This window comes from Pygocentrus nattereri, chromosome 10 (genome assembly GCF_015220715.1).
Source record: "Pygocentrus nattereri isolate fPygNat1 chromosome 10, fPygNat1.pri, whole genome shotgun sequence".
Classification (NCBI taxonomy): domain Eukaryota; kingdom Metazoa; phylum Chordata; class Actinopteri; order Characiformes; family Serrasalmidae; genus Pygocentrus; species Pygocentrus nattereri.
The window spans coordinates 41,479,948-41,492,296 of NC_051220.1; the positions used below are offsets into that span (position 1 = coordinate 41,479,948).

Sequence of the window (12,349 nt, forward strand, 5' to 3'; positions counted from 1 at the left end):
GACGATACCAAAACCAGCCACAACATGACCAAAACCAGCCACAACACTACCAAAACAGCCACAGCACTACCAAAACAGCCACAACACTACCAAACCAGCCACAACACTACCAAAACAGCCACAACATGACCAAAACAGCCACGGCACTACCAAAACAGCCACAACACTACCAAAACCAGCCACAACACTACCAAAACAGCCACAACATGACCAAAACAGCCACGGCACTACCAAAACAGCCACGGCACTACCAAAACAGCCACGACACTACCAAACCAGCCACAACATGACCAAAACAGCCACGGCACTACCAAAACAGCCACGACACTACCAAACCAGCCACAACATGACCAAAACAGCCACAACACTACCAAAACCAGCCACAACACTACCAAAACCAGCCACAACATGACCAAAACCAGCCACAACACTACCAAAACAGCCACAACACTACCAAAACCAGCCACAACACTACCAAAACAGCCACAACACTACCAAAACCAGCCACGACACTACCAAAACAGCCAAGACACTACCAGACCACCCACAACACTACCAAAACAGCCACGACACTACCAAAACAGCCACGACACTACCAGACCACCCACAACACTACCAAAACAGCCACGACACTACCAGACCACCCACAACACTACCAAAACCAGCCACAACTCTACCAAACCAGCCACAACACTACCAAAACCAGCCACAACATGACCAAAACCAGCCAGAACACTACCAAAACAGCCACGACACTACCAGACCACCCACAACACTACCAAAACCACCCACAACACTACCAAAACCAGCCACAACTCTACCAAAACAGCCACAACACTACCAAAACCAGCCACGACACTACCAAACCAGCCACAACATGACCAAAACCAGCCACAACACTACCAAAACAGCCACGACACTACCAGACCACCCACAACACTACCAAAACCAGCCACAACTCTACCAAAACAGCCACAACACTACCAAACCAGCCACAACACTACCAAACCAGCCACAACATGACCAAAACCAGCCACAACACTACCAAAACAGCCACAACACTACCAAACCAGCCACAACACTACCAAACCACTCACAACACTACCAAAACCAGCCAGAACATGACCAAAACCAGCCAGAACACTACCAAAACCAGCCACAACACTACCAAACCAGCCACGACGATACCAAACCAGCCACGACGATACCAAAAACAGCCACAACACTACCAAACCAGCCACAACAATACCAAACCAGCCACGACGATACCAAAAACAGCCACAACACTACCAAACCAGCCACAACAATACCAAACCAGCCACGACATGACCAAAACCAGCCACAACACTACCAAACCAGCCACAACACTACCAAACCACTCACAACACTACCAAAACCAGCCAGAACATGACCAAAACCAGCCAGAACACTACCAAAACCAGCCACAACACTACCAAACCAGCCACGACGATACCAAACCAGCCACGACGATACCAAAAACAGCCACAACACTACCAAACCAGCCACAACAATACCAAACCAGCCACGACGATACCAAAAACAGCCACAACACTACCAAACCAGCCACAACAATACCAAACCAGCCACGACGATACCAAAAACAGCCACAACACTACCAAACCAGCCACAACAATACCAAACCAGCCACGACGATACCAAAACCAGCCACAACATGACCAAAACCAGCCACAACACTACCAAAACAGCCACGGCACTACCAAAACAGCCACAACACTACCAAAACAGCCACAACATGACCAAAACAGCCACGGCACTACCAAAACAGCCACAACACTACCAAAACCAGCCACAACACTACCAAAACCAGCCACAACACTACCAAAACAGCCACAACATGACCAAAACAGCCACGGCACTACCAAAACAGCCACGGCACTACCAAAACAGCCACGACACTACCAAACCAGCCACAACATGACCAAAACAGCCACGGCACTACCAAAACAGCCACGACACTACCAAACCAGCCACAACATGACCAAAACAGCCACAACACTACCAAAACCAGCCACAACACTACCAAAACCAGCCACAACATGACCAAAACCAGCCACAACACTACCAAAACAGCCACAACACTACCAAAACCAGCCACAACACTACCAAAACAGCCACAACACTACCAAAACCAGCCACGACTCTACCAAAACAGCCAAGACACTACCAGACCACCCACAACACTACCAAAACAGCCAAGACACTACCAGACCACCCACAACACTACCAAAACCAGCCACAACTCTACCAAAACAGCCACAACACTACCAAACCAGCCACAACACTACCAAAACCAGCCACAACATGACCAAAACCAGCCAGAACACTACCAAAACAGCCACGACACTACCAGACCACCCACAACACTACCAAAACCACCCACAACACTACCAAAACCAGCCACAACTCTACCAAAACAGCCACAACACTACCAAAACCAGCCACGACACTACCAAACCAGCCACAACATGACCAAAACCAGCCACAACACTACCAAAACAGCCACGACACTACCAGACCACCCACAACACTACCAAAACCAGCCACAACTCTACCAAAACAGCCACAACACTACCAAACCAGCCACAACACTACCAAACCAGCCACAACATGACCAAAACCAGCCACAACACTACCAAAACAGCCACAACACTACCAAACCAGCCACAACACTACCAAACCACTCACAACACTACCAAAACCAGCCAGAACATGACCAAAACCAGCCAGAACACTACCAAAACCAGCCACAACACTACCAAACCAGCCACGACGATACCAAACCAGCCACGACGATACCAAAAACAGCCACAACACTACCAAACCAGCCACAATACCAAACCAGCCACGACGATACCAAAAACAGCCACAACACTACCAAACCAGCCACAACAATACCAAACCAGCCACGACGATACCAAAAACAGCCACAACACTACCAAACCAGCCACAACAATACCAAACCAGCCACAACATGACCAAAACCAGCCACAATACTACCAAAACAGCCACGGCACTACCAAAACAGCCACGGCACTACCAAAACAGCCACGACACTACCAAACCAGCCACAACATGACCAAAACAGCCACGGCACTACCAAAACAGCCACGACACTACCAAACCAGCCACAACATGACCAAAACAGCCACGGCACTACCAAAACTGGGGATAAATTTACCAATGTGGATCATTTTCGCTCATTTTAAGCAGAACTCAAATGGGTCATTTTCCATTTGGAGGGCATTAAAAAACATTTCAAGGATTAAAAAGGTGCTTAAAATATTAGTCAAAGCTCCAAAAGTCAGTCTGTACATTTACACAGTTGAACTAAGATTAAATAATACTTTATATCCTGTTTCATAGTCGCTCTGCATCTGTAAACCAGCTCGTCACAAAACCAGTTTCCTACTATTTTTAATATAAACAAGGTTTTTGTATAAAACAGTTCAATGTTTACTTTTTATATCATTAACGTTAAACTACATTTAAAAAATTATGTATTTTATTAAAAGATCATTTGTCACGGATGTATGGTTGTATGGATGGATGGATGGATGGATGGATGGATTGGGGTCACTGGTGCTATCAGGACTCATTTTACATTGTAACACAGTGTTTTCAGCTCTATTAAACTGCCTCTTGGGGTCGAGGCTCATCAGAGAGGAAGAAGGCGAGTCACACCTGCTCACTATATTTCATTCATTTATTAATCATTTTGTTTATCAGGCAGCTCAGAACTTCTGTGTCACCAGTGTTTGTGCTTTAATGGCTGGATAATTGAAATGTTGTTAAAATAATGCTGTATATAATTTTTATTACTGATTTTAAACAGTTGCACAAGGTCACCTGAACCACCAACGAGTCAGCCGACTTACAGAATCCTCAGTTTTAACTGGACAGGATGCTACTGGAGTCACCGTCCCTGGTGTTACTCCATATTCATACAACACGAGTGACTGTAAAATATGTTTGGAGTTAACCTCTCCTTTGTGAATATGTGATGAGATGAGATGTTAATGGACATGTTAAGATTATTTAGCTTTGGGATGAAAGAAATGGATTTTTTCGAAACGTATCCAGCAGAATTCTCACATTCTCATGGAGAATGACCCAAAGATGCTCGCCTGTACACAAAGATCACAAATCTTTTTTTATTGTTGTGTGTACACACATAAAATAATATTTTTCATAAAAAAAAAAAAAAAAAAAAAGCTCACTTAGTTGTACAAAAATGTGTGTTTATGTAGTGACATTGCCTAAAACTCCACACTGACTTTCACACTTTGGGACACATTTATTTCCAGACAATTGGCCCCTTCGTTTTTAGGAGTGTGACCCTGTTTCCTCTGAATGAGCCTCATAAATATGGTTCATTATGATCATTGGTGTGAAAAATATTTTGAAAAGCTCTGCGTCCCCAAACCTTTGATGCCCGGGTACGGGTTAATTTGTTGGCGAGTCTGTTAAAAGGGTAAATTTTGGCCTTTCATGAGCTCATACGGTCGGACTTGATGGCCTCCGGTTGGTCTGTGTGAACTATAGCAGATCTGAGGGCAGTCCGGCGCTCGGCTCTGCTAAAGGTCATCTCTGCACAACATGCCTTTGAAGGCCGTGTTTTTCAAAAGCTTGATTTGACGACAGCTCAGCAGGACTTGCCCCAGGCAGGAAATCGATGCCTTAAATCTGACATCTAAGAGCCTGGATTTAGTGTTTTGATCCCTCCTCCAAAAAAGTGTTTTAAAAAGTGGAGAGAAGCAAATTGTTTTGTGTTCCTCACCTCGGCCGTCTTCTCCTGAAGGGTCCGAATTCTCTGTTCAAATGAGTCTCTCGTCTCTCGCAGCTCTTTCTCATGCGACTCTCTGTTGACGACAGAAAACTGTAACGCAAATGAACCAGCAGACTATCACAGAGCTCAGGCTGTCACTGCTGATTACACACGGTTAATGTAAAAGTGCCAAGCTCAGTTATGTGGAGTGACCATATAACCACACACTGATCAGGCGTAACATCACGACCGCCTCCTCGTTTCTACGCTCATTGTCCACTTTATCAGCTCCACTTACTGTATAGCTGCACTTTGGACCCTCACAGAGCAGGTACTATTTGAGTGGTGGGTCATTCTCAGCACTGACGTGGTGGTGGTGTGTTAGTGTGTGTTGCGCTGGTGCGAGTGGATCAGACACAGCAGTGCTGCTGGAGTTTTTAAACACTGTGTCCACTCACTGTCCACTCTGTTAGACACTTCTACCTCATCAGTCACCTTGCAGATGTAATGTCAGAGAGGACAGCTCATCTGCTGCTGCACAGTTTGTGTTGGTCATCCTCTAGTCCTTCATCAGTGGTCACAGGACGCTGCCCACAGGACGCTGTTGGCTGGAGGTTTTTGGTTGGTCAGTGTCACTGCAGTGCTGAGAATGATCCACCACCCAAATAGTACCTGCTCTGTGAGGGTCCATGGGGGTCCTGACCACTGAAGAACAGGGTAACAGAGTATCAGAGAAACAGATGGACTACAGTCTGTAACTGTAGAACTACAGAGTGCAGCTATACAGTAAGTGGAGCTGATAAAGTGGACAGTGAGCGTAGAAACGAGGAGGTGGTTGTGATGTTACGCCTGACTGGTGTGTATTTTAATGCGTCTTGAAAACCGAGTAACCTGAGTTGAAGTGAATAACCCTGACAGCCCTACAAGAAACCAAAGGCAAAATAAAAGTAAGCTGAACAATAACACGGCCTACTTCTGTCTGTCAAGCTCCTCAGACTTTTTGATGTTGTCCTCCAGCTGCTGTTGGTGTGTCTGTTGTGAAGCGCTCAGTCTGGCTATACTCCTCTCCAGCTGGGAGATGTGCTAAAACACAAAGGTTGAACACACATTCCACCTTAAATTCCCTTACCATGCATATCCCACACTTTTCTTGCATTTATTATGCTCTTATGATGTTTGTGTGGCTTTATGTTCCAAAAATAGTCCTTAAAAATTTTGAACATGACCGTTTTCCAACGTCTCTTTATCCCTCGGAACTAAACAGCCTGTTTTCCGTACTGTGCCTGTAAGACTGATATGCACTATATGTCCCAAAGTTTTTAGACACCTATTCATCCAGCGTTTCTTCCGAAATCAGGGGCATTCAAGGGGCTTCGTTCTGTACTGTTATGAGAGGGCTTTACACTAGATGTTGGAACATTGCTGTGAAGATACAAGTGCATTCAGCCACAAGATCAGTGAGATCAGGTACTGATGTCCGATGATTAAAGGGGAATTCCACCAATTTTTCTACATTTCTGTCCTTATATATTTCAGTCCTTGAGATATAAAGAGAGTCTTTCAGAGTGGTTTGAGGAGAAACCATATAGAAACTTTGAAACTCATTTCTTTACAGTGGTGGTGATAGGAACCAGGTGTCACCATGTCCACAACATTATTATAGGCATCTTATTTCCTCTCCATAACCACCAGTGAACCTACATGAGTCTTCAGAGTTTTTTATACGTAACGCTCATGATGGTAAAATAGTGATAAATGGGAAAGTTTGGGGACTATTTTGCCTTAGAACACACCTCTCCATCATGAATGGAATGAAATAAATGGACAAAAATACATTTTAATCCAAAACCTATCAAAACTGCCTCATAATACTGTGTCAGACAACAGGATACATCTAATCATTTCATGTAATAACTTTCTGTGAGGGGGATTTCACAGACGTTAAACTCTTCAGACGTCTGGTTCCTATCACCACCACTGTGAACAAACCCGACTTGGCATGTTTCTCTAGAGCGGAGCATTTCACATCAAAGAACTCTGATTGACTTTGTTTACACCTCAACCATTTAATTACGTCGATTTTTTTGAAAAATCTGCAGAGTTACCCTTTAACTCTGGATTACAAAAGCCAGTCCTGCGCATCCCAAAGGTGGCGGATGGAGCTCCATCACTCCAGAGAGCGCAGCTCCACTGCTCCACTGCTCCACTGCCCAGTGCTTTATACCTCTCGACGAATTGGACATGGTGATCTCAGCTTCATGTGGAACATCCTCTTCTATCGGCAGTGCTTTTCCATAAAGATAACAAACTGTGCGTGCCAGTGAGCTCCTGTGTCAGCAATGGCTGCACCCGAAATCACTCACTGAGTCGCTGAATTCACTAATTAGAAGAGGCGTCTGGATACTTCTGGACATTTAGTGACTTGTATATATAAATGAGCTGTTTTTATTGGCCACCTTGTATTGTGCCGCATTAAAAAAAAGTAAACTGGGCCGAAGCACTCATTATAACTTAAGGGGCCGTATTACAGAAACTTCTTAACTCTGAAATCTTATCTGTTTAGTTACCATGACAACTTCAGTACAGGCTGAATTTAGGACAGTAGCTATTTAAGCAATATAACACAAGAGGGAGTGTGCTATCGCAAAATAACATCACAAGCCGAAGGCGAGTGCCGTAGTCGTCACGACGGATAAACAGATAAGATTTCAGAGTTAAGAAGTTTCTGTGATACAGCATCCCCTGGGTTCCAGAGAAAGGAACTCTTAAAGCTTCAGCACCAAGAGATTTTGGACAATTTCATGCTCCCAACTTTGTGGGAACAGTTTGGGGACGGCCCCTTCCTGTTCCAACATGACTGAGCACCAGTGCACAAAGCAGGTCCATAAAGACGCGGATGAGCCAGTTTGGTGTGGAAGAACTTGACTGGCCTGCACAGAGTCCTGACCTCAACCCCATAGAACACCTTTGGGATGAATTAGAGTGGAGACTGTGAGCCAGGCCTTCTCGTCCAACATCAGCGCCTGACCTCACAAATGTGCTTCTGGAAGAACGGTCAAAAATTCCCATAAACACTCCTAAACCTTGTGGAAGCTGTCAGTCAGTGAAGCTCTTGTGATGCTGGCGAAGATGAAGCTGATCCTCTGGAGCGATTGGTGTTTGTTGGCAGTTGTGATTGTTTACCTCTGGATCAGCCACGTGAAGCAGCGTGAATCCCTGTTGTTTTGTGTGTGTGGGTCAGTTTAGGAGCTGATCTGTTCAGAGTAACATATCACATTTAAAAGATCGTGAGAACAGCCGAACAAAAAAAATCGGATTTGGTGAGAAAATCAGGTTCGAACAAAAAAAGGTAATCAAATTGTCAGTGTTATCATGACGGTTTCAGTCTCTCAGCAGGTGGAAAGAGAGCTAGAACTAGAACCATAAGTTGTGTTGGCTCCTGTTTGGAAAAAATGCTTAGCGGAAAAAATTTCTCCGTCCACTCACTTGTGAATTCTCCTTCACTTTCTCCTCTTTGTCCATCAGGTCCGCTGTAACAGAGTCCAGCACTTTACGCATCTTCTTATTAGTCTTCTTCTGCTCCTGAATGCAGTTCATGGTTTCGTTGATCTGTAACACAAAAGCACACAAATCACAGCGTATGACTTCACTTACTGAAAAAAATGGATAGTTCTGGTTCTAAAATCTGATTGGCTGAGTGGCCTTCTAAACAAAACATACACATATATAGCCGTACACAAACGTTTGAACACCCCAGGATCAAATTACATGTTTTGTTGATTTTTTTAGTGAAAATAAGTTACACATCTGTAACATGGCTTTTTTGTATTGGAAAAAGATACTGTGCCATAACTTTTTCACAGGCCACGTTTTTAATCATAATTTTCCCCAATGTGTTAAATTCAGCAAATTCAGTTGGTTCTCCAGCTCCTTACACTAAATTCCCAAACTGTCGTCACCACTGAGCAGCTTTTCAGTCGACAGCTGTGACGGAAGAACAGCTGAACAACCTGGAATCAGCCAGAAATGAACCCAACACCATTCGCCAGACGTGTCTGATCTTCAGAGTCGGACCAAATCAGACTGAGCCGTAAAACTGACCGAATATCAGGTTCAGCTCAGTTTGGTCAGTTTGTCCAGATCAGTATTAATGTTGTTTTGTTGCAGCCGGTCTGTGAAGCTTCTTACAGCCCGTTTAGTTTGGCGAATGGTGTTGGGTTCATTTCTGGCTGATTCCAGGTTGTTCAGCTGCTCTTCTGTCACAGCCACCGACTGAAAAGCTGCTCAGTGGAGACGACAGTTTGGGAATTTAGTGTCGTCTCGTCTTCAGAGTCGGACCGAATCGGCTGTCAGTCAGATGTGGTCTTAACAGTGTCCGTTTTCTGTTTGTGGTGAAGTAAGAAGTGAAAACGTTCAGATGGCTCGAGCGTCTCCTACAGCTGTCAGAGTCGTTGCTTAGCAACATCTCAGTGGAGTGATACAGTGTTTGTGAAAAAAAAACGTGATGTTACGGTGAAATAACAGCACCGTTAGAACCTTCTCAACCAATCAGCTCGCGTGGCCGGAACTGACTGCTGTATAACCACAATTAACCATAATAACCGCAATGAGCCATGAGTCTCATGGCTCATTGCATTAAACCTGTATCATGGAAAACTGAGTTTTCTTGGCTTGTTTTTAAATAAAAGAGTTCAGCTTCAATACAATACAGCTTCACTGTTTTGTGATGTCACAAAAACTACTGCATTTTTATAAGCAAATCCACCTATTCAGCCTGCTGCAATATAGCTCACCCACTCACTAAAGTCATAAGGAGTGTTTCATTACTGTAAGAGGGGAAGAAATAATATATATATATATATATAAGGGAAAAAAAAATAAAATAAAACTGTCCACTCTCAGAAATAAAGGTGCTAAACTGACACTGGGGCTGTGCCCCTCTTGTCCTTGGGGTGGAACCCTCAGGTCTCCATCTGAGTGCCTTCAGTCAGGGAACATAACTGAACCATAATCCACTGAAATGATCTGTTCTAAGCTGGACTGACTCCACACACCCCGCCTCGCCTCCAGGCTTTTACTCTACTGCTCTGTTTTACAAATACCAACTTTTCACCTGGAGAAACTGATTTAAGCTCCACAATCAGACCTTAAACCCACTGCTGGAGCTTTGAGGGATCATTTACACTGTTTGTACCTTGATGATCGAAAAACGTACCTGCACAGAATCTTTATTTCTAACTATGTAGGAAATGGGCCCTTTAATATACAGTGATATTACTTGGGTACCTCTTTCCGGAGCATTTCCTTCGTCTCTGCAAACGTCTTCCTCTCCTGGGTCATGCTGTCTGACAGATGTTTTTTGGCCGTCTCCACCTGAGTGATCTTCTCCTTTGTGGTCTGGATGTCGTTCATCAGTTCGTTCAGAGCGATCTGCATGTCGGCTTTCTCTGACAGCTGCTCGTTGAGCTGGTCGACGAGGTCTGCGTGGCTGCCCTTAATCAGCTCTCGCTCTGGCCTGGAACAACGTTCCTCACAGATCAGCCACAATGAAAACAACTGACACGGCTGCTTAATCTCTTCATGCCGAGGGAAAAGCTTTTGATTCTGCACTTGCTTCCCTCTTTACTCCTCTGATTCATTCCATGATTTCCTCATGCTGGAATTAGGTCTATCTTTAAAGGGGCATTCCAGCTAAAACAGCCTCATCAGTCTGACTGAATCACGATTTTGTATCTGTTCTGTGTTTCCAGCCATTAGAGTTCTCCCACTACAATACCCAGCATGCACCAAGCATACCCAGCTAGAACATATAACCGTGATGGTAAAGAAATCCGCTGATGCACCACTAATGTCGAGGCCAATAAATACAGACGTGATAGTCGCTTCACTGCAGTAACGTTGTGTTTTGAGGCCGTATTTTGAGGAAAAAAACGTTTTTCTGCAATTTTAACTGCAATAATCTATACATGACTATGAAATATATGATTTAAATGACATTTAAAAAATGGCAAATAAATATGATAAAATATATAATAAAAGCTGTTGTCCCCAGGAGTCGTGTCACTGGTGTTACTGTGTAACAGAAAATCTCTTATTTTGAAATAAAAGTCACGCCGATGACGTCACTCGACCTCCTTTGACCTGTTGTCTGAGGATCTATGAAGAAAAGCTCATGGTGAGTCCACTGTGTCTCTCAGTTCTCAGAGATCTTCTCATTCAGCTCATGATCTCATATGAAGCTTCTAGCTGACGTCACTGGTGCGACCGACTTTATTCTGAGGTCACTGTGAAAAAATAGAATATAAATGGATTCAATTCCATATTTTAGTGGACGTTCCCTGATGGACAGCGTGTGGTTTGATGTTCTGTAGCCGCCGTTTAGTAAAACGCATTGATCATTAAAAACGTCTCTGGTGTTTCCTTTATTATGTGGAACACCGATGACGGTCAGTGACACCAGTGACGCCGATGGATGGGTAAAAAAGAGTAATGACCCATAAACAAAGTACTGATTTCTTGCACACAATCATTTAAAACCACAAGTTACAGTAAGGACCATACTGACACATAAAAATAATCAAACAATTTTCAAGTGAGCAGAATTTTCTAAACAAAACTACTGCCGTCACTAATAAACCCGAGATATTGTGATGAAGTACGAGCGCTTCAAATTTTTTAATAGTGTAATTAAAAAGTGAGCAGTAAAGTGTGTGACCCTGAGGATACATAGTCTGTTATGGCACAAATACATGTTAAACATCTGCATGTTTGCCAGGCCTGTTTTCTGGGGGTCTGTAAGCAATGGGGTCTCAGACGGCCTGGGCCTTTAAAGTTCCCTGCATGTTGTGCCAGACAAACTTTCATTTTCTGCTCTCGATTTTAGAACCGAGATAAAGCAAAGGGACATCTAATAGTGCCACCACCTTCCACCTCAATCTCTCCCGCTCGATAGCACTCACAGAAGAATGGCATTTTCCTCCTCCAGGAGTTTCCTTCTCCTCTCCATGAACTCTATTTCCTCCACAGCACTTTTCATCTCCGACTGAAGTTGATTCAGCTGAGCTGCGTTGACGTCTCTGGCGGCGGCCACACCGGCTACAAATCAACAAAATCAATTCAGCTTAATTTTGTTTGAAAAGCGAGATGTGAGGTGCGAGATGAGAGGTGAGCCGCCGCACACACAGAGACACTGAAGTCATCCGTTTGGTGCAGGTAAGATTCATTTAACCTACCCAATATTTCATTCATGATCTCATGGCGCTGACTCACAACCTGATGGCGGAGTTTGCTCATTTCAATTGTTTCCACCTCCAGTTCCTCGTGAGCTGCTTTTCTGGAGGCCTCCTAAATAGTGTTGTGAGAAAGTTAGAGATGATTATACCTCACATGCCTTTTTAAAACATTCACTCATCAGTGATAAGCAGAAGTGGATGAAGTACACAAACCATGTACCTGAGTTAAAGTCGAGACCCCCAAGGTAAATATTACTCCAGTAAAAGTAGAAGTTCCTCCCTTTAGAACTCCACTTGAGTAAAAGTACTA

General features: G+C 44.0%; 1 protein-coding gene across 2 annotated transcripts in view; it reads right to left on the bottom strand.

Moving 5' to 3' along the window:
• The window catches only part of ccdc175 (coiled-coil domain containing 175), a 29,675-nt gene that overhangs the window by 11,133 nt on the left and 6,193 nt on the right, over positions 1 to 12,349 (bottom strand). For both annotated transcript variants that reach the window (XM_017719309.2, XM_017719310.2), the window contains exons 3-8: positions 12,040 to 12,151; positions 11,767 to 11,902; positions 10,094 to 10,322; positions 8,294 to 8,416; positions 5,781 to 5,890; positions 4,820 to 4,901 (exon numbers count right to left, since the gene is read on the bottom strand). In XM_017719309.2, coding sequence (XP_017574798.1) covers positions 4,820 to 4,901; positions 5,781 to 5,890; positions 8,294 to 8,416; positions 10,094 to 10,322; positions 11,767 to 11,902; positions 12,040 to 12,151 — 792 coding nt within the window. The remainder of the gene's footprint in view (positions 1 to 4,819; positions 4,902 to 5,780; positions 5,891 to 8,293; positions 8,417 to 10,093; positions 10,323 to 11,766; positions 11,903 to 12,039; positions 12,152 to 12,349) is intronic.